Genomic DNA, 21,893 nt, shown 5'->3' with positions numbered 1-21,893 from the left:
TGATACAGGGTGTTTTAATAGGATAATAAAATCGTTTATAATTCCTTAAAATACTGTAACTAATCTTTTTATTCACCAAGACAGTACGTTGTTACTTTAGAAAATGCCTTTTTAATTTTAAATCATTAATTTATAAATATTTGTTTTGTTTTTTTCTTAATTTACTAGCAGTTTCTACCCCCTGGAGTTATAAAATATGATGGTCGCCGGATTACGTACGCGTGGTCCTTGCATTACCACCAACACATTTTCCTAAAAATGGCCGACAAGAAAGCAGTAAAGAAAAGGAAGAAGGTACTTAGCTATAAATATATTTTCATGGTCTTGACTACGCAATCTTTTTTAAAAGTATACATTAAGGCAATGACTACCAAATTACATTTTTTGATTTTTTTTTAAATCCTATTAAGAACACGACTTTATAAGAACATAAGACTGAAGAGTCTTATAATTTTTTGAGGTATGTGGCCTGTCATATAGCTCATTTGAAATTTAAACCTCAAATTTAGGCTACTGAGATTTTGGAATTTTTGTCCAATTGGAAAAGGACCTCGCATAGGTGCGGATAAAAGAGGGTGCCCTTTGGGCGACTTTTTGAATTAAATTAGCGATTGTCCTCCGAAACCACCCCCGCACTTTCCCGAACTTGCCTGGACCATTCCTAAAAGCAATTTCTTGTAACATACCATTCGGACAATAGTTGGAAGAAGGTGGTGGAAGAGAAAGAAGTAATAAAGTTTATATGTATAAGTTTTTAATCAAGTAAATCAAAAACCATCAAGTAAATCAAAAACCATCAAAAACAGCTCTTTTAAGAACTTTGCTACCACTTGATAAGTTGATTTTAATTTTTATAGTTTCCAGAAATAAAAAAAACAGCACATTCAGATTCTGTTACCTAGGCCAAAAAAGTGAACCCTTGATAAAGTAAACAGAGTTTTGTGGTTATAACTAGAAATTGTATCAATGCAACCTTTTTGGAAATTCTTTCTCCACCACACTATAGAAAACTTATGTTTGATCCAGGCATTTCTTGTCGATTGACAAAGCAATGTTGACAAAAAATTAGTAAGTTCCCATAAGAAACATGTAAACAAGCTTACTTATTAAACCTACAATTTTGACTCCATAACAAAAAAATGATGACACCGTGCTGATGTCTTCAATACACAAAATATAAAAAACACCAATGCTATACTGAAGTAATACTACCAACCAATGAGGATGAAGATAGGTTAATCAAATTTTATAAAGAGCATTTAAACAGACATTTTTTGAATTTTTAGAAAATGGTAAATTTCTCTCACAGAAATAAATATGAAAATACTGTATGTCATGTGTTCTTAGCACATGCTTGTAATCTACAACAACACATCTAAAATATCTATGTAACCTGAAGGCTCACCTAATCCAAAAATTCAATTCCTTAGTCTAACAATTTAGGAAAATGAGCATTAGTCTGGTGGCTTTATGGTAGAGCATTCGCTTTCAGTGCAGTAAATTGTGAGTTCTGCTTAGGTTTCGGCACCAGAATAGGATTAATTTCTTGGTGGTTGTTTTGCTTGTACAGCTTCTGCAGCTCAGATGGAAGCCATAAATGCACTGGGATTCCTTTTGCAGGACCCTTATGATACCAGTTACAAATAGAAAATGAAAAGGTTGTCTTGGGTAAATAATAGTAATAATAATAATATTTGATACTAATAATATATGTATAACTAGTCGTTAACCCGTGGAACAATCCACGGGAATTAGCTGACGTAATTATTTTCCCCATCTGTTAATAAAAATATTTAGCCCATCTGTTAACGAAATTATTTTGCGCATCTGTTAATGAAAATATTTAGCCCATCTGTTAATGAAATTATTTTGAGCATCTGTTAATAAAAATATTTCGCGCATCTGTTAATGAAATTATTTCGCGTATCTGGTATAAAATTATTTTTTAAAGTGTAGTTTATCGGAAGTAGTGTTACGCCGCTTTCTCGTAAAATTCATATATTTAACAGTAATTTGTGCATTTTTATGGATTGAGTTTGATTTAAAAAAGGCTCCTCTTTGCAAATAGCTTTTAAAAACTAAATTTGACATTTTCTTACACTTTTTGTTCAGTTAAAAAAACAATAAGTTCAGCAAAAAAAATAAGCACATCCAGGTTTATTGTTGTCATTAAAAATATAAATGGTTGAAGATGAAACAAAATTTACAAAATAAATTTCATATTCATGTTTAGAACAAACACATAATCACTTGCAAAACCTTTCTAAAATTTATTGTTCTCCTTCTATTATTAAAAACTTATTCTGTTAATTTCCTTAAAAAGGTGCGAATAATTAAAACTTTTTCAATGAAATAGACAACACAAAGTAATTGTCCACAACTTTGTCCGTAGTTATTTATAACAAAGAAACTGCATCGAAGGAGCAGTAAAAGTTAATTAACCATGAATTTTGTGTAAGAAAAGTTGTTTCCATATTTATAGATCATTATAGATCACAAGGACAATAAATGTGAGGAGACCATCAAATAGTACAAAACTAACCTTCCTTAGTAAAAAGAGTTGTAATGTAACGTACAATTTCACACAAGTAAAAGCCCTATAAAATAGAATAGTTATACATATAAGCCCACAATATTTTATTCCTGTTTTTACTGTGACCCACATAATCACCATTTCATTTTTATGTCACACAACCCATGTTACTTTTTGACTGTCCCAATAGAACCTTGGCTGTTATTTGCTGTATGATGTGGAAAGAACTTTCAAAAAGAATCAGTATGATGTATTCCTTATACATTCTGACTCTTTTTGATACACTAATGGTAAAATTTGTAGTGCGTTGTTATTTATTTGTTCCACATAGTGACTGTGACCTAACGTACTAAATACAATATTTCAAGTAATAGATCATTGAAGTTATTATTAGAAAAAAAAAAGAAAAAAAACTAAATTTTAAAGGAATTAATTTTTGTTGTTTTTTATGAATCTCAAACTTCAAAATATTTTGTGTAGAAACTAATTCATGCAAATTTGACAAAAAGTTACAAAAGTTACGAAATATTGTATTTAGTACAAAATTGTACTAAATACAATATTTCAAGTAATAGATCATTGAAGTTATTATTAGAAAAAAAAAGTGAAAATTATTTTTTAAAGAAAAAAAACTAAATTTTAAAGGAATTAATTTTTGTTGTTTTTTATGAATCTCAAACTTCAAAATATTTCGTGTAGGAACTAATTCATGCAAATTTGACAAAAAGTTACAAAATTTGGCTGCTAGTTATATTTCGTTGTTTCGTTATAGGGATCAAATGAGGAAGAGAAGCCTAGTAAAGATGAAACAGCTGTTGCAAAGCACATGCGTTTTAATATGCCGACCAAAAAAGCTACAATGTATGGTGATGAAGTCTTCTACTTCATGGGTAAGAAGCTAATACACTTTTACAGTTATCATATTTTTAAGCTGTTTTTAAAAAGACATGACTTTGTTGTTTCATACACAAAACCAATTATAAATTAACTGCTATTTGAATTTTTTTTGCAGGTTCAAAAGCAGTTGACTTTTTAATGGACTCCAAATGGGCCAGTGGAGCAAAGAGTACTGTTTCTTTCACACATAGAGACTCCATAGCATCCTTTCTAACCAGGTACTATGACTTTATTGTTACTGCTGCTGTAATGTTCAAGTGCATGGCTAAGCTTATAATGTTATTGTGAAAATTATTTAAAATGGTGGAGTAAATGTTTTTTGGTAGACAAATTCTTAACATTAAAATACAAGTTATCAACAGTCCTGATAGTCTACTAGTTCATTCAAGGTCTGCAATAAGGATTTGTAATTTGTGATTAACAAGTTTTAAAAACAACGTTTCAGTGTGTGAAAAAAATATAAAAATCAACAAAATGTTTTGTTGCGTAATTTTTAAAGCAAATTTTTTATATGTTTCACCAACCTTAAGCATTGCTAATTTCATCATAAAAAGGTTTGTGACATTTCGTAAAAAACTGATTAGTGTAAAGTTTTGCAAAACTAAACTGATTGGCTTGAGAATACTTAGAGCTGATATTCTGGCAGGAAAACAAATCATTTTTTTGTTTTCGTTTTCTTCAGGCTTTTAAATTATGGCATGTTCAGTCGAGTGCATTTAGTAAAAACAGAAAAAAAGGTTAAAGATAAAAAGAAGGATGGGGATAAGAAAAAAGACGAGAAGAAAAATGAGACAAAAGAAGACAAGAAATCAGATGTGAAAGACATGAAGGAGGAAAAGAAAACTCCTGGCAGTCCGAAAGTCAAGCGCGATAAGGTTTTTATTTGTTATGTTGAAATTACTCTTCTGTTAAACCTTATTCTTGAAACTGAAGAAACTGATAGAAGAAAAAAGGGTAACATTAAGAAACAGACACCCTTTTTGCCTAAAAAATGGACTCTTGATAAACTTGTAAGGCAAGTTTGTGTAATGGATTTGTTATATTTATAGGATGGAAAAGAAGTGAAAAAAGTAAAAAAGAAGGTATTTATCTATGTTCAATATATTCAAATGGCTATGCCAGAGACTATGAAGTGTAAAAGATTCTTTCTGCTTAGTGTTCACCATGAGAATAAGATGGATGTCTTCGTCAGTGAAAGTGGTTTACTGTGCATGCATAACTTACACAAGTTCTTTGTATGCATTCCTTTCCAGAACTCTAAGAGTACAATTAGAAACTTAGGAGGCTATCTTAAAAAAAACATAGTATTGTATTTTAAAATGTTTTTGTTAAGGGTGAATGGTTAAATATTTTAGCTGGGTGGGAGGAAGACTTTGAAAGGGCAATTGTTTAATTTGACTATATATCTTGTTGTTTTTTGTGTTTATATCTAAATCTTGTTCTTTTAGGTGAAGATTACGTTAGAACCCCATGAGCAGCAAGTATTTTTTGACAGTGATGATGAGGTATGGAACTTCATTAACCGTGCAATTCCATTGATAAATCATGTATTGAGTTAAATGCCTTTGCTAAAATGTCAGTTTTAAAGAAGAACTAACAATTGATAACAAATTGTTCTTAAAATGTTTTAAATTGCTTTTTTTGCATTAAATATAGTTTAAGACATAAGTTATCACTTGAAAAAAATAAGTGTTATTTTTGTATTAAAACATCTTAAAAGACACAGTTGTTTCATTCATTTTAATAATGAAAGTTGATTAAATGAAACTTGATTCAAATGATTATATGCAATAGAATGTACAGAAAATTATTTGTGTGACGTCACAAACGAACAAAAAATGTACAAACCAAGTTGTTCGATAATGGTGGTAACGCTTAATGTAATTATCGTTTTTGGGCACAAATTTGGACATGAACAGATAAAAAAAAATTTTATGCTATTTTGTTTTCGTGATGTGTTACCTTTTACTTTTAGCGTTATTATATTTTGTCATAATTAAAACCTAATTTTAGGCATATGTATGGATATATGATCCTGTTAGTTGGAAGACATTTATATTGGGAGTTTTGCTTGGTATGTGCATATCCTTATAGTTTTTCTGAATGCTTGCAAATATGGATTTTAGACACAATAACCATTACTTATGTAGTAATATCACTCAAGTTCTAAGTGCATGACAGAGCTTGCGTGGCTGGTGCAATAGCAATATTTTCATTAATATTGCCATTATTTTTTTATAATTTGTTATTCTTGTATTTGTTAACCATCTAGGTAAGCTTTGGGGAAAGCTTTTGCAGAGATAAGAAAACATTTGGATGTGGGATGAGTTCGATTTTATTCAAATTACAATGTTAAGAAATTTTGATAGCTTATTCTTTCTTTTTATTTTTTTTTTTAGTTCTTCTTATTATTGGTATATGTTTGTTTCCTCTCTGGCCTGAAAGTGTGCGTGAATATAGTTGGTACATTAGTGTTGCTGGAGCCATCTTTGTTGGTACCATCCTTGTGCTGGCAGTCTGTGAGTTTAACTTTGCTCTTTTATGTGACCTACTCTTACTATGCTAATTGTAGGGAGGGAGCTTCAAGTGGTGTTGGGTTGGTGATTTTTTTTGCAAATGGACAGTTAGTGGGGATATAACTGAAGTGGATCTCTTGCCTAAAATAGCTAGGAGGTCATTTTTTTATTAAAACAACTTGCTTAATAAGTAGTGTTTCTGATAACATTTTAAAAAACTTCCATTAAAAAATACATAATTTTCTCTCACTTCTCAATTCTACTAAAAAATTTCAACCTTTTTAATTTATGGATTATTAATTGAAATCAGTGGTAAAATTTGTCCACTCCCCCCCCCCCTTTTCCCTACAATTAAGTTACTAAGAATAATATAAACTCTATATTATGGAAAGTCCTGTTGTGGGTAGGCAAAAACGTAACATGTAAAAGGCAGAAATCAAAAAGGGGCTTGTATTCCATGTTGTGAAGCCTTCTTACTAAATGTTGTATACTCTATTATAAAAACATCAAAATGTAAGCAATCTATAAAGTTTGGTAGCACCTTAAGTGTGTCAAAGTAAGCCAAAAACAATGCCGAGAACGTTTAGACAACAATAATTTCTCACAAAACGATAATTGATAAACCTGTAAAAAAGTCAATGATTCAAAACTAACTTTTTAAATAACTTTCTGCATATTTTTTACAGGAACATTATATCTTTGAACTTTGATTAATTGTTTGAATATTTAAAAAATTTTCTTTTAATTTTGTAACGAAACTACAAAAAATTTTTTAAAGCGGAAGCTAAATAGCATTGCAAAAGCCATATATTTATGTTTGGCATTTTCACATTCTTTTTGTAAAATGCTTTGTTTATGAAACTGTTTCATCTGTCGCTACTTCGCTTTTTTTATCTGCTTTAATTAAAAAGCCACATTATAGTTTTTTTCAATATCCTTGGTCAGTCATCATAAGTAAGAAATTGTAAGGCAAAATTTTGCTGCCTAAACAAAAAACACTTATACTTTGCTTCTCAGTATGACTGAGCAACAGTGACAGGCTCTGATAAACTCTCATCCTTCTTATATCAAAATATATGGCTAGAAGTTAACAAGATGGACTAAATTTAAGATCTTTTTTAAAAGCAGGCACTAAATCAATCTATTTGTTTTGATCATTTTACTGTTGTTTTAAGATTTATATTTCTTTTTTTTTTAGTACGATATATAATATATGGCTTCTTGTGGATAGTGACAGTTGGTAAATTGCATTTCTGGCTACTCCCCAATTTGACTGCAGAATGTGGATTTCTGGAATCTTTTGTTCCTGTATATGAATATGAAATTAAGAAGGGAGACGATAAAAATAAAAGCGAAAAAGAGGAGAAAGAAGAAAAAGAAAAAGTTGTCGAAAAGGAAAAAGAAGAGCCAGAGTCTGATAAAACGAAAGATGTGAATAAAGAAGAAAGTTTGCCGGAAAAAAATAAAAATGACAGTGAGGATAGCTCAGCAAGTCAAAAAGATGACGAGTGGGTGAAAGTGAAAAAGGGGGACCTTGATGATGAAGTTGAGCAAAAACAGGAAGTTGAATGCTAATCTTCTGTTTTACTGTTATTTTCAAACAACTTGAATTATTTATTACCCGGAATCTTTAATTTTCTTCTTTTGTGATATTGTAACAATTCCAACAATGTAAAATTCTATTTTTTCTACTCTCATTTACATTGTTTCCCATAAAATGTTTTAAAATGAACCTTTTTTTGTTGCTGTTACGAATTTATATTATGAAGATATTTACAAAAGATTTTAAATAGAGAATAATGTATACAGATGTTATTTTTCACACAGTGTCGCACTATTTTGTAATGCAATTTTCAGTCCCGCTTATTTTGTTGCAATTTTTTATGCATAGTTTTTTCTGCTTGTGTTTTCATAATCACTCCTGGCTTAAAAAATGTATTGAGAATACAAACATCCCTGTATTTTCCATCAAAGAGAGCTTTTATATCGTTTGGCCTAAGGTTCTTTTTGGTTCATTTGTTTCCATGACAGCAAGATGTACCATTTTGTTTAGTTGTAGACGAAATATCTTAATTTTAATCAAACCAAAATTAGTTATCTGTGACAGGTGTTATGATATTGATTTGAAAACATGTATGTTTTTTTCTTGATTGATATTTATGATCACACACCTTGTTTTTCACTGGTCACACTGTCCAAAGAATTTTATTTTAATAAGTCACACGTTGTTTCTCACTGCTTAAACTCTTTTTGAATTTCTTTGTCAATGTATATAGATGCACTTTTCACTAGTCATTCTCTCTCAAGCTTTTTTTTTTTTTGCTTGAGCCAACACATTTTAACTCTGTAAAATAATTATAAACAAGAGTCCAGCAGTATCTGGCTTTGTTGACAAAAAAAATATTAGTACCAATACTGGTAAAATATGTTTTAAAATTTGTTAAGGCTCTGTTTACCCAGGCTAACAAGTTTATTTTTCTAAATTGTTTGTTTATTTAATGAGATGCAAACTGTTAAAGAATGCTTGACTGGTGGTGTTGCAGCCAGTGGTGCTTGTTTCTTCACCAATCCGTTAGAAGTGGTAAAAACACGCATGCAGCTGCAAGGAGAATTACAGGTATGTGTGCATTTCATCTTTGCAAATACTTTATTCTGATACCTTTCATGGGTGGATCTAAGAAATTTCTTAGTAGGTTATGATGCGCAGCATCATGGCCTATTAAGAAAATTTTAATATACAGCTGGGGGTCTTCGGGGCGCTGTAAGCCCCCCAAGCGGGGTCTGGTGCTGAGCCCCAGAAACTTTAGCTAAAACGGGCTTTGCGAATCCTGAAATAGGCTTAATCGAGGACAAAAAACAACATCGTATGCACATGTTTTAGACCTTAACAGATACGAAACACCACCTAAACACTTCAAATAGAAAACAAGAAGCCCTGCGGCTTGAAGATTTTCATCGTAGCCTGGAAGATTCTAAAATTTGAAGTAGACCTTGAAAAGGGAGAATGGGGAAAACAAATCATTGAGTATACTAATTCTCAATTATTATTGTAACTAACCTGCAATGTTAAAATACAACTTAATGAATAAAAAATTAAAAATAATTTTTTTTACATAATAGTACTCTAAAATAATAGTAAAAACTTTAACTGGATGTTTTTGAAACTGATCTGGAAAATTCTGGAAATTCCAGAATACAAATCTTGTTGTGTATGAACATAAAGATTTGAACATAACTTTTGAACATGTTCAATTTCAATGAATTATTATTCAATTAATTCAGCAATAAATACGTATTAGCATTTGAATATTTCAGTTTTTAGGCCTTTAAAATTTACTCTTGTTGAAGTTTTTTTTGAAAATGCTGATGGTGCCATGGTTTGATAACAGCTGATCTAAAAAAGAAAGTACAAAATGAGAAACATGAAACAATTTAACCATAATTAACACCATAATTAACTCCTTTAAAACCTGTAGACGATATATATACAGGATGCATTTTGTCGAAATCGATTAATATTGAATTCAACAAATTTTATGGTTTATTATCCAATTTCTTGAATTTGAATTTCTTTTTGGAGAGTCTGATTAGTTGCAGTTTTTTATTTTGAAGAAAATAATTGGTCGTTGTTTTGTGTGACAAATCCAAAAAGTTGAACATCGGTTCACCCTGACTATTTGGTGCAAGCAACAATAAACTTTTGACAACTTCTCTGCAAAGGATATAAATCTTTTTACCTGATAAATATTTTAGTCCCCCTTTTTCCAAAAGAACAGGAGTTTAGTGTCCAGCCCCTCATGGAATAATTTCGCAAAGCAGGACAACGGTTTTTTGTTGCTGGCGAAAAAGGCACTCTAATCACAGCACTATTTTGTGTAGCTTGCTAGCTTGATAGTTAGTGAAAGTCAGCACCAATCAAAAAGAGATCCAAACATAGTATTTAGCTTCCTAGCTAGCTACATCAATAAAGCTACTACTACTTAGTGGTCAGAGTAACAAAAACGCATAGCTATTATAGAAACAACAAAAGATAAACATAAACAACTCACTTCAACGTAATTGTACAACTAACCTTCTTTGATTTCACATAGGCAGGAAGGTGTTCACATAGGCAGGAAGGTAGTATTCTGCATGGCAATTTCTTCGGATAAAACCAAAAGTAAGTTGTTTTTGCAACACGTCAGTAGATGGCAAAACAGAATTACATTTAACCTTTTTAATTAATTCAGCGTAAATTTGAGGTAGCTCATCAAAATCCTCCTTTTCGAAAACTAACTTTACCACGCTCTCTCAAGCTCTCTCAAGCTCTCGCAAGCCATGTTGAGAACGGAAAGAATCTTCCGCATTCCCTACTGATATTTATACCAAAACTATTTTGACAGGTTTGTTCAAAACTTTCTGACTAAAAATAGGTGAGGCCCACATAGGTTAATTCTAGTCCACGGTGAAAGCCTCACGGGATAACCTGGAGCCAAGACTGGCTGGTCTCAAAATTTCTTACTTAAAATAGGTCAGGCCCACATAGGTTAATTCTAGTCCACGGTGAAAGCCTCGCGGGATAACCTAGAGCCAAGACTGGCTAACCCAGGTTAGGTCAACATTGATCCAATTCGCGTTATGAGAAAACAAGGCGGAATATTTCGATCTTCACATTCCCGGCCAATTTGACAGAATTCGATTTCGATCTTCGGCATTTTTTCACTAGGTCGCGTGACAGGGTTGACCTAGTCTAAATCCGCGCCTTTTTGTGTTTTTGATTAAAAATAAGTACATGTAAGATATATTTAGATTATGGAGCTTTTGGTGAGTAAAAAACTCTTGCATCTTTAGGTACGTATATGCGACAATAAGAGTTTTTACTTGCGAAAAGCTTAACATTTTAGTTTCATATTTTTATTGTTCTTATTGTTAATAAAATTCAACTACGAATTTTGCGCGAAATTTAAGACGTTTCGTCATCTTCGCAAAATTAAGTCTTCGAGATAATTTTTAACACGACTTGTACAATTTCAGTATATGGTACTAATAACCACTAATTTTTTCTTTCTAAATTTTCTTAACATTCTGTTGATTTGCGCAAACTAATTCTTTTCGCGACAAATCCAGATAATAGACATTGGCAAAAATCATTAATTTCCCCGAAATCAGGAGAAAAATTCCTTTACGGACATACGTCTTCGTTAATAAAAAATTGAAAATTTTGTAAATGATTGTCGTGAGAAGGAGTCATTTTCGAACCAAGATGCATTGTCTTATAAACTGTATTTTTTTTCTTAAGTCCTGGAATTATTAGAAATGTAGCTTGGTTAGCCGTTTTTTCCGAGAATTTTTCTGTGGAATGTCCTTAAATTTAGATTTCAATTTTTCTCGTTGTGTGTGTGTGTGTGTTTAAGTATATAAGCATGCATTCGTCTCCTCTTTAGTCTCGTGGTTCATACAGAGTTCACTATAGAAATGTCTTTCATGCGTTTTATACCATTGGTAAGGTGGATGGCGTTATAGCACTACAAAAAGGCTTGGTTCCGGGAGTTGCTTTTCAGTTTGTCATGAATGGTTTAAGGTTAGGTGAGGTTTATTTCTCTTACATAAACAAAAGTGAGAATGCAAAAAAATTTAAGATTAGGCCAAAAGTAAGTTCCGAAAGAATTTCTTTCCTCAAGGTATTTAAGTCAAAATCCGATGCAAAAGAGACTTTCAGTATGGTGCTAGTGACTTATGCACGCTTTTTGTTATAAGCAACAACATTTCGGCTGAAGCGCCATGTTACTTAAGTCACACTCTTGACTGTTGCTTACTTGTTGACTGTCTACTTAGGAAGACCAGATTCACGTGTTTGATTGATCTAGTTAGGCTAATGCGCCAAATGAAATCTAACTCTTGTGATATGAAACTTTTAGTACAAGGAAAGTCCCGTAAATAAATGTTTTTTATATAATTATATAATTTCTGTTATTTCTCCTTTTTTATATTTACTTATTTACACGTTTCTCCATTATTTTAAGGATTTCAGTCTCGTGTACTATTTTCTACATTTTTTTGCTTTGATTTTCACGTCAAAAAAAGTGTAAGAACAAATAACCTTGTTGCCATAGGAACATTTCAAGTATTCTCAGACTTGGGTTGGACGAAAAATAAAGATGGCTACTCAAGTCCACTGAGATGTGCTGTATTTGGCGCGGCGTCAGGTTGTATAGGGGCTGTTATTGGAAGTCCGGCATACATGGTATGTTTATGTGTGTTTACACTCGAAATAGAAGGCTATTTCTTCCTTTTGTAAAGAAGTAGTCCATTCTTGTTTTTAAGAAGCAGTAAATTCAGCTTTGAGAATAATTGTTCTAAAATCTCATTTCATTTTCAGACTATGCAATTTCTTTACACGAATTGAGAAATTTTATTGTTTTTTCCATTTTTCCTTTTCTTTTTTTCACTTCACTTTTTTCACTTTTGACTTAACGTTGTATTTTTTAGTTTAAAACTCAACTACAAGCACAAGCCAATTCTGAAATAGCAGTGGGACACCAACATAATATAAAAAGTTTATCCTCCACGATGAAAAGCATACACAGCCAACATGGCGTCGTTGGTCTCTGGCGTGGTGCTTCTGCTGCGATCGCGAGAGTAAGCATAGGTTCTGCGGTGCAGTTAACAACCTTTTCAAGAAGCAAGGACTTCATTTTGCAAAATGACTTCTTTTTAAAAGACAGCATAATGGTACCCTTTACTGCGAGCATGTTAGCTGGACTCTTCCTCGTAGGTGCTATGACTCCTTTCGATGTAGTGTCAACACGAATGTATAATCAAGGTGTGACGAGCAAAGGCGATGGAGTGCTGTATAATAACTTATTTGATGTGTTTCGGAAGATTTACCGTAGAGAAGGCATCATGGGCTTCTACAAGGGGACCGGTGCCCATTACTTTCGTATAGGACCACATACAACGTTAAGTTTAGTGTTTTGGCAAAGGTTAAGACTCTTTGTAGAAGGCGAAAGCTAGAAAGAACGCTGTGTTTAGCTAAATTGACAAAAATTAATTTTTTTGTGACTAGGAGAAAGAATAAATATTAACATGAGTTCAGTTTAAGTCAGAAGTTCGATGATCAGATATTTTATTGATGACTTTCAAATGTTAAAATGTTTGGTTATTTTCGCCACAATAACAAAAATACATTTACGCAGTTTTTTATTGTACCTATTTTGAATCTGTTATGTAATCCATGTAATATTTATATTTTAGTCTTAGCGGAAATTCAAAAGTAAAAGTTTGCATTATATAGGCAACATGAGGAATTTTTGCGATATTTAAATTATTTCAGATTTTGCAATATGTTTTTTCCGCAAAAATTCTTTCCTTAACATCACTCTGTGCATTATGCAATATTTTTTTGGAAATTTAATTTATTTATTTGTTTTTTTAATTTATACTATAATTGTTATCATATTGTTATCAAAATAAGCAAGTGAATAAACTCGGACGGTTTTGTGTTGTTAGTTATTACAACCTCGTGAGCTTGTATACGGGAGTAGTCGTGTGTTCGAATCTCATCTTGGTAACTATTTTTACTTTTTTTTTTCTTTGCTGTTAGTGTTTAAAAGCATTATTTACATAACTGGTAAAGTAAAGGTGTTTCCATCAAAGTTCATAAAAGTGAATGTAGGCAGAATTAAGGTGTTTCCATCAAAGTTCATAAAAGTGAATGTAGGCAGAATTAGGGTCTCCCCAAATGCTTGGAAAGTGGTCTGCGAAAAATAAAATTTCCACAACATTACGTAAGAGAGAAACAAAGACGCGTCACCGTATCAATTTAATAAATAAATCGATTTTACAAAATTTTACAAAAGGTATACTGAATTACGCAAATTTTAGATGGGGCTTGTGGTTTTTTTTCCCGGTCAGTTAGTTTACCCCAGACTGACTCATTGCAAATTAAAATTTCGGAAAATTTTCCCGTCAAGAAGATCTTACAAATCAATTTTGAAAAATAATCGCAAAGTGTGCAACAAATATTATTAAGTATAGGTAATCTTCGAGTCAGTGAGTTAGTGAGTTCGCGATTTTTTAATATTCTGTGATAGCGCCCTAAAAAAACAGGATTACAAAACACGTCAGACATCGAGGCGCGTGAGCAGAAAAGAGAGACAGGTATCCTGTCCATGTTTTTGAATTTTAACAAGATTTTGCTGTTAATTAATATAGAGAAACCGAATTTCAAATTATTCTAAAAATGTCTTTTTTTTGTATATAACAAGTATATTTTGTTAGACCTATTTTCAAACATCGGTAGAAATAAAAATTTGTCTATTTAGAACTTTCACGTGAATTTATATCGCAAAAAAAAAAAACAGCTGGGTGATTGTTCTAGCTGAATGGAGTAACGACAGGCGGTTTTATTTAAATCAAAGTTGAGAAAATATTTTTAGAAAAGGTCATTTTACGACCTTGGCCCCAGGGCTTTTCTATGCCTAGCTTGTGTCACTTAATAAATATTGCACGTTCGCAGAAACTTACTCGGTAACATAAAAAATTCTGGCCGATTGTTTTGCTATCAACCTTATCCCCAGGACCTCTTTTCACTTTTTTGATATCGAGGACTTCTTCGCGCCGTCCCTGATACCAAAAGCGAAAAGAGGTCCTGGGGACGAGGTTGTTTTGCTATGACAAAAGGTGGTAAAGTTTTAGTTCAGACAGTCCTGGATACGATGTTGAAGAAGAAAAACGAATATTTATTGTGATTTTAATATATCTGATAAATTAATACAGCTGCGATGTTGCATCTCTTCCAATTGTTTAAAAAAGCCATACTTTTTAACAAAATGCTTTCAAAACAAAAAGTGAAATCCTAATTCAACAACTTTGAAATAGACATCTTCATTGTTTGAGTGTAACTAGGGCCATCCCTGAATTTGTCTTAGGAAAACTAGCCCCAAGGCTATGTATCTCTTGGCAGGCATCACAAGATACAACTAGTTCTCCGATCGAGATTGAGGCTTAGGGTTAAACATTTATGAAGAAAAGAGATGCAGCACGGTCAGGCCAAAAATATTCTTTACACACATAAACTTCTATAAAAAGTGAAACAAAACATCAATTTTAAAAATTATTTACAATTCTCAAGTGCTTCAACAGGGTATACAACTAACACCATCGAAAATATTACTTCCTGTCCGCTTACCTCCATATATTATTAAATCTCGGTTTTAAAATCATCTAATCAATTCAGTATTCACATATGGTACAATATTTTTTTATCTATTCGCCAGTATTTACACATTTTAAACGTTCGTGCTGCACAATCGTGAAAGTCTCTCCCGCGCTTTAATGCCAGATAAAAATGCTACCTTTGATATTTTCTCCCGTCCTCAAACGGTGGACGAGGAATCTGGGGAAGAGGCGGATGTGGTTGAAATTGATTACTGGTGTAACCAGCAGGCAATGGAAAAGTTTGCGCATGCGTTATTTGTCTTGACTGTGGATTAATTAGTTGCGGTTGTGGCGGGGCGGGAAGAGGGTGGCTTTCAGGCGGTAGAACGCCTTGAGGTTGACGACTCTTAAATTCGTTTATTCGTAAATCTTTTAAATGAAGCAGATGTTCAAGCCTTCTTATTTTTGCTTGTAAGATCTAAAAGAAAATCAACCTACTATAATACAAACGAAATAGTCAGAAACGTAGCAATATATATGACTTCACATCGAGTTCTCGGTTAGGCGTTTTCTGCAAAACTGTCATACTCAGTTGTGTTGATCTTTATCGCAGATTGCAAGAAGTGCTGCTGGAGACAACGGTTTCTCGTGACACTGTTTTGTTGGCATTCGCAAAAATATATTTTATGAGAATTTAAAAGAAAGGTAGCTGGTACAAGTAACCTTTAAAAAACGTGTTTAACACTCCGTCATTTGAATAAATTGACAGTACATAATAACAAATTTCGAAAACTTTTCTGTACAAATCGATGCGTGTCGGAATACCTTCAACAAAATATCGATACATATCGAAGTGTTACGTAAATATCGATACATGTCAAAGGGTCTTCCATACATAATCGATAAATATCGACTATATTTCTATGCATATCGGAAAATGTCCACAGTTTTCGACACATGCATGTCAATACATATCGTAAAGTTTTTTATAAATGGAAATAATAAAAAAATTTATTAATAAGCATACACTTCACCTGTACAGTTTCTTGTGAGGCTAACAAAGCTTGTTCTTTTTCTTCCAACATTAACCTCAAGGCTGTGACGTCATTAGCAGCAGAAGTTTTACTGCTACTCGCGATACTAAAATCAACAACGAAATATAGTTGACTGCTAAAAACCGAAATGTTCTGCGTGCTAAAAGATTTATTGTACCAGTACTACCAGTCGATCCTACTGATCAAAAGAGTAAGCACTTTCAATGTTGTAAAGTTAGCCTGAGGTCATTAAAACAACATTACATATCCCGACAAACCAATAGACACACTGGCGTCAAACGAGTTCCAGTATTTTACCACCCGTATTAAAATTCGAACAGCTTTGAGTATGAAGAAGGTAGGACTAGTAGTAATTTTGGACATAACATGTTCGAACACTTAAACTTACAAAAGTAGTTAGAAATGCTGATAGGAAGTAAGTGGAAAAGACAAGACAAGAATATTAGAATGTCGAGACATCTACGGCTTCTTCCCATCGTGCATAATCCAGTTATCATGTTATCGCTCGTCTTACATATCGTGTACTCTTAGCACAAAGTTGCGATTAGGTTACCATTTTGAACAAAATACGAGTATTAATATAGCAGACGAGTCGTTAGCCTGCGGAAAAATTTATCAGAATTCGCCGTCGTACATATTTTCTGCATTGGAATTTGTGCGCCTATTAGCCTGGAGTAATAAAACTACAAAAGACCCGACAAAATAAAGGTATTTTTAATATAGAAATTAGAATAAAAATTATAATAATTTTCGTCATCTTTCGCCACCGCATGTTTCGAGAAATAAGACAACTCTAAAATCGTTCTACTCACGTTTTGGTTTTCGCTTTGCTCGCTTGCGTTCTTCCATCTTCACTGTTGCGTTTTGGTGACATACACTGGTCTCTCTTTGTCGTATTCGTTCGAATATCTTGGACAGCATGCGGCTGCATAAGAAAAAATAACAAGGATTTATTCAAAGTTTAGGTTCTTCCTAAAATTTATGTCAAATATTATTAACTTGTCAATGGACGTCAATGGACGACAGTGGTTATCCCCCTATTTTAAGACGAACCCTCCCAATTGTCATACTCCCTGCCTGTTTCATCACGCCCCCCTTCCTACCACTACATGAAACAGATAATGACTCAAGAATAAGAACTACACTAACTCAAAAAAACACCATATTTTAAGCAAGAAAATTTAGGTTTCTCATTTTTAGTGCTGATAACGTAACAAACCTGTCTTTTTGATATAACAGAATAAAGTTGAAAAAAATGTTCTCCAGTTTTAAATTATATCTTATAGTTCTTTATTTCAAATTTAAAGCAGGCTTTTACCAAATTTAATCGAAAATTTGCCTTCGTACCTATGTCGCATTTGCTATTTCGAGCATAAATATTTAGTGTCCATGTAACACGACTTACTTCACGCGCACAAAAGAATACCGTTGTTATATAGAGGAAATACTTTCGCGGTGTCGCATCTTCAGTTTGAGCCACATGAAAATAAAAGAATAGTTACCTGGCTATTAAACTGATACTGCATGTCGACGGTTTGTTGTTGTGTGTACGGATCATACGGTACATAACCATTATAGCTGTTGTAGTTTTGACCGGATTGATCATAGCCTAGAAAATATTGGATATAAGTGTTCATTTTTTCTTTTAATTAAAAAAAAGAGAAACGTTGAGGCTAAGTTTCCAAATGACAAAATTACGTTATTCGTGATCACACACATTTGCCAAAAAAATACCTTTATAGCGATTCGGGAAGTTTACAGATTAAACGATATAGAAAACACCGCACATTATGACAAAAATGCTTTTTTTTTATAAACACACAAAATTTTGATTGAGGCTCAATGTTGCTTAGATTTCTTTATGTACCATCTCAACTGTTGCTTATTGGTTGCTTTGTTGACTATCTAAGGAAGACCAAATGCAAGTGTTGTCTCCTCAGTTGGGCTGGTGCACAAATTAAAATTCCGTTTCTCATCTTTAAAAATTTTTAGAATAAAGGAATTCTAACTACTGCAGTTTTTACAGTCCCTGTTGTATGTCCTTTTTCTTTTTATCATCTAGCTGGCTTGTGCTAACAAGTTACTAGTTTCTAAAAGCCTCGTGTTGCCATTAAGATGTTGTTATAGCTTAAATAAATGCGTCTGGAAATCTTTTGTTTGTAATTATGCTCATTTTAAATCGAAAATATTTAAAGGACAAAATAATGGAAATGTAAGAAAGAAAGAAGGGAGTAGAAAGTGACATGTTTATTGTGGAGATAAAAGCAAAGTAAAGAAAAATTAGTTACGCCTCTGGATATTTAAAGTTTAAAGACAATGTCTTTAAGGTTGCAATAAACAGGGTGCCCCCTATTTATTGCAAAACGTGGGCTATGTAATGTGCAGATAAAAGTATACATACCATTGATTACAGTTTGATCAGCATTCATAGCCTCTTGTTGTTCGTATCCTGTGCTGACTTCATCATGCATTTGATTTTGTTCCATCATAATTGCAGCTTTTTGTCGAGAAACATATCCTTCAATCTAAAGTTAGGTTTTATTTTAGAATTCAATTTCCATAGCTTTGCTCTACCACATTTCCTTTAGTGAATAATGCACCTTTGCGAAAAAAATGGATTCCCTGTGATTACTTTCCAAAAACACTGCAATCTCTGTGGCTACTTTCCAAAACATGCTGTATCTTTAGTAGATTGCTCTATGTGAAAGTCAGTCCTGTTGAGAGCAATGACAAAAACGAACCTAATTCTGTGAAATGCTTTAACACAAAGACATGTGCAAAAAAAAAATAAATAGAAAAACATAAAAAATACACAACCATATATAAATTTTTGCATACATGTTCACGTAATTCAGCCAACACAAGCTCCACTATGCCAGGTTTGCATGCTACTACACCTTTGACGTAATCTTCTTCTATGTTATACTGAAGTTTACTGAAACAACGTCCTAAAAATAGCTAGCTAGTATTGGCATAATAAAAGCAACACACAACGTGGTAATTATGTAGACTTTGTAAAGGCTTTTAAATAAGTTAATATGTTAATTATGCAACCTTAACTGGAGAAAAAGGTAACCTTAGCTGGAGAAAAAGGTAAATTTCGTTTGACCATAACAAAACCTGCTGTGCAAATTGTCCCAATACAGAGTCCACTGCAAAAATATTTTCTACATGGAAAGTGAAAACATTGGTTTTAAAACAAACTAAAAAATATTGATGTATTTACACATTAAACAAAATAGAATTGACTACAATCAAGCTAATTGAAAGATTGGAACACTTTTATTAAAATAGATCGTGACAGAAAGTGTATAAAGTTTTTGTGGTTGTATCAGTTACCAAACAAACATACGTTTCAACAAGTTCCAATTGTCAAGCTTCTGAGTAGTTGAATTGGCAGGCGAGTAATTGTGAAGATCAACCATTTTTGGAATAAAATGATGGACAATTTCAGCCACCAATACTGTAGAATAAAATCAAAATAATTTTATTTATTCAGTTATTTTGCTAAACAAGAAAAATTTGCAAAACATTTCGACCACATTCATTTTTTCTCATCAATTATATACTTTTAGAATTTATTATGTGAACTTAACACAAACCTACCACCATCACTGAAGTCACGGACAATGTTCCGTTTTGGCCTCGATAGAGGAATTTCATCTATCCATGTGTATAACTGTTGTAAAGCATCTTCGTCAAGAGGTTCAGCCATTTTAAAATAATATTTGTTCTAAGTAAAAAAATTAAAAGCATAAAACATGTGTAAACTATTTTTATATTTTCATAATTTTTTGCACATAAAACAAAGATCTAAAAAAAGCACACTACAGTAAAGGCATGAATATTTAATTCGTATACAAAACCGAAGTTACTTTTTAACCATATTCACTAAAATTGCTTTTTGAAGATATCAGATACAAATGTGAACATTGAAGATATGAGAATTTCTGATACTCACATGAATAGTATTTCCTATCAACTTCCAGAAATATGGTTACACACACTTCGGTAAGTCAAAGGTTGGAAAAAAATTGCAAATTTGTTGGAGGAGCCTCTAAAAACAGGTTCACACTTCCCTTTTGGTCAACATTGAATTTGGCAAAAAAAGTCTTTCTGTTTAAAGCTGCAAAAGTGTAGAATAATCTTAAAGACCTAGTGTACTATGGCCCATATGGCTTACTTCTCTTCATAATAATAAAAAAATTGTCTTCTTAGTCAAAACACCTCTCTTCATTCCTCCAAAATCTTTTCTTCCTTTCAAAACACTTCTCTTCCATGAACTCAAAAATTTCCAAGACCTAATTCTGGTATGGAATATTGATTAAGCTGGGTTTTAATAACTCGTGTTTCTGAATAAATGACTGACCACCCCAAGGGTTTTTTGTATTTTTAATATATAAGAGGGACAGCAAAAATCTCTTGAGACGAGGGTGAAGAAATGACATTGTGGTATTCATTTAAGGCATTCGTTTATCTTTTTTAATACACATGTTGTTTATAAGAATACCAAAATTTTAACCAGGCTGGTCATTATTTTTATTTCTTTATTGTTCTAAACAAAATATGTATTGTTTTAATCTAAAATCCCAGTCTGATATTCTTATAAAGGACATTCATTATAAAGAAAAAGCGTGTAGTTTTCTTGGTGTCTACAATGATTTGGAGGACTCTTGGCAGCCATTATTTTGCCATTTAGTGTCTTGATAAATAAAATTACCTACTCTGTTAAATTGATTGGTGATATTATTTTAATCATGCAAGTGCACCGGGACCTGCTACAGTATAAAGCTGTTGATAAATTGAGCACGTGTTAGCAAAGTATATATAATTCTTGCGAAAAGCGAAAATAATATACGGACCTTTGGTGCAAAATTGCTTTATCTTCTTAAGACTATCTAATGTATTTGGCAAATTCTAATGGAGATCACTTTTTAATTAAAGTCAAGGTTTATCGTTTTTTGTTAAAGTGGCCCCCAGGGAAAACAATCCACTAACTATAAGTTAGCGGATTATTATTTTCTGGGCTAGCCATATTAAATATTTATTATTATTATTAGCTATATATATATACTGGCATCCAATACTTGCAATATTTGCACACTAATAATAATAATAAATATTTAAAGTGGCTAGCCCAGAAAATCACAAAAACCTATAGTTAGTGGACTGTTTTCACTAGGGGGCCACTAAAACAAAAAAGAAACAAAAAATTATAAAGCTTAGACAGTCAGGGAAAACAGGAAATTAGGTTATGTAACCTAATTAGGCTATCATCTCTTAATTAAACCATGCTGATAGCCTATTTAGGATATAAAATCATATTTTTAACTTTTGCGAAAATAATAGCACACTTGCGTCCATATTAATTGTTGTTTTGAGTCTTACCAATGCTGCGCCTAAAACATCAAAATTTTAACGAAAACTAACGACGGGTTGACGAAATATTTACATTTATTTAAATTCCTGTGAAAATGACCTAATTAGGATATCAAATAGCCTAATAAGGATGTTGAACGAAATGTGGTTTTCAAAATGGCGGTTGAAGAAAGACAATGTTTAGGCAAAGAATCTCCTAGTTAGGCCATTATAAGCTAATTAGACTATGCGCAAAATATTTTGCCGATTTTGGTCAATATCTTTTAGTTTCGTCGTACAAATGCAATGATTTTTTCAAATATCAAAGTTTTGAAATTTGGCTGCACATAAAGAGTGAAATAAAGATGCGGATAGCGCGGTAAGGTGTTTTTTTGC

General features: G+C 32.4%; 3 protein-coding genes across 4 annotated transcripts; 2 read left to right on the top strand and 1 right to left on the bottom strand.

Moving 5' to 3' along the window:
• The first annotated feature begins 188 nt into the window (after positions 1-188).
• Positions 189-8,114, top strand: LOC130647616 (translocation protein SEC62-like). Its single transcript, XM_057453545.1, has 9 exons — positions 189-294; positions 3,306-3,423; positions 3,546-3,648; positions 4,113-4,305; positions 4,480-4,512; positions 4,879-4,935; positions 5,444-5,504; positions 5,830-5,949; positions 7,145-8,114. Exons 1-9 carry the CDS (start codon positions 259-261, stop codon positions 7,519-7,521), a joined length of 1,098 nt encoding a protein of 365 aa, XP_057309528.1. The 5' UTR covers positions 189-258; the 3' UTR covers positions 7,522-8,114.
• Positions 8,115-8,260: 146 nt separating this feature from the next.
• Positions 8,261-13,417, top strand: LOC130647619 (solute carrier family 25 member 35-like). 2 transcript variants are annotated; one of them, XM_057453547.1, is made up of 4 exons: positions 8,261-8,563; positions 11,370-11,511; positions 12,039-12,169; positions 12,415-13,417. In XM_057453547.1, exons 1-4 carry the CDS (start codon positions 8,450-8,452, stop codon positions 12,937-12,939), a joined length of 912 nt encoding a protein of 303 aa, XP_057309530.1. In that variant the 5' UTR covers positions 8,261-8,449; the 3' UTR covers positions 12,940-13,417. The 2 variants fall into 2 exon arrangements, with proteins under 2 accessions (XP_057309530.1, XP_057309531.1); XM_057453548.1 differs by lacking the exon at positions 11,370-11,511.
• A 1,293-nt stretch (positions 13,418-14,710) lies between these two features.
• Positions 14,711-20,377, bottom strand: LOC130647618 (sperm flagellar protein 1-like). Its single transcript, XM_057453546.1, has 8 exons — positions 19,746-20,377; positions 19,492-19,602; positions 18,978-19,087; positions 18,541-18,664; positions 17,642-17,748; positions 16,952-17,064; positions 16,119-16,224; positions 14,711-15,562 (listed from the first exon to the last, which is right to left on the bottom strand). The coding sequence occupies exons 1-8, from the start codon at positions 19,852-19,854 to the stop codon at positions 15,278-15,280; spliced, it is 1,065 nt and encodes a 354-aa protein (XP_057309529.1). The 5' UTR covers positions 19,855-20,377; the 3' UTR covers positions 14,711-15,277.
• Positions 20,378-21,893: the final 1,516 nt, after the last annotated feature.

This window comes from Hydractinia symbiolongicarpus, chromosome 6 (assembly GCF_029227915.1).
Source record: "Hydractinia symbiolongicarpus strain clone_291-10 chromosome 6, HSymV2.1, whole genome shotgun sequence".
NCBI classification, from domain to species: domain Eukaryota; kingdom Metazoa; phylum Cnidaria; class Hydrozoa; order Anthoathecata; family Hydractiniidae; genus Hydractinia; species Hydractinia symbiolongicarpus.
The sequence above is the reverse complement of the archived record's forward strand: the minus strand, read 5'-3'. Positions and strand labels throughout refer to the sequence as shown.

Bases quoted from the DNA above. Each gene is read 5' to 3' on its own strand.
- LOC130647619 (XM_057453547.1), top strand. From the start codon at position 8,450: ATGCAAACTGTTAAAGAATGCTTGACTGGTGGTGTTGCAGCCAGTGGT. The intron at 11,512-12,038 runs GTGAGGTTTATT...TTGTTGCCATAG, and splicing joins CATGAATGGTTTAAGGTTAG to GAACATTTCAAGTATTCTCA. The intron at 12,170-12,414 runs GTATGTTTATGT...TGTATTTTTTAG, and splicing joins TTGGAAGTCCGGCATACATG to TTTAAAACTCAACTACAAGC.
- LOC130647618 (XM_057453546.1), bottom strand. From the start codon at position 19,854: ATGGCTGAACCTCTTGACGAAGATGCTTTACAACAGTTATACACATGG. The intron at 19,088-19,491 runs GTATGTTTGTTT...AGCTATTTTTAG, and splicing joins CAATTGGAACTTGTTGAAAC to GACGTTGTTTCAGTAAACTT. The intron at 15,563-16,118 runs GTGAAGTGTATG...ATTTTCTTTTAG, and splicing joins CCTCACAAGAAACTGTACAG to ATCTTACAAGCAAAAATAAG.
- LOC130647616 (XM_057453545.1), top strand. From the start codon at position 259: ATGGCCGACAAGAAAGCAGTAAAGAAAAGGAAGAAG. The intron at 4,513-4,878 runs GTATTTATCTAT...TTGTTCTTTTAG, and splicing joins TGAAAAAAGTAAAAAAGAAG to GTGAAGATTACGTTAGAACC. The intron at 4,936-5,443 runs GTATGGAACTTC...ACCTAATTTTAG, and splicing joins TTTTTGACAGTGATGATGAG to GCATATGTATGGATATATGA.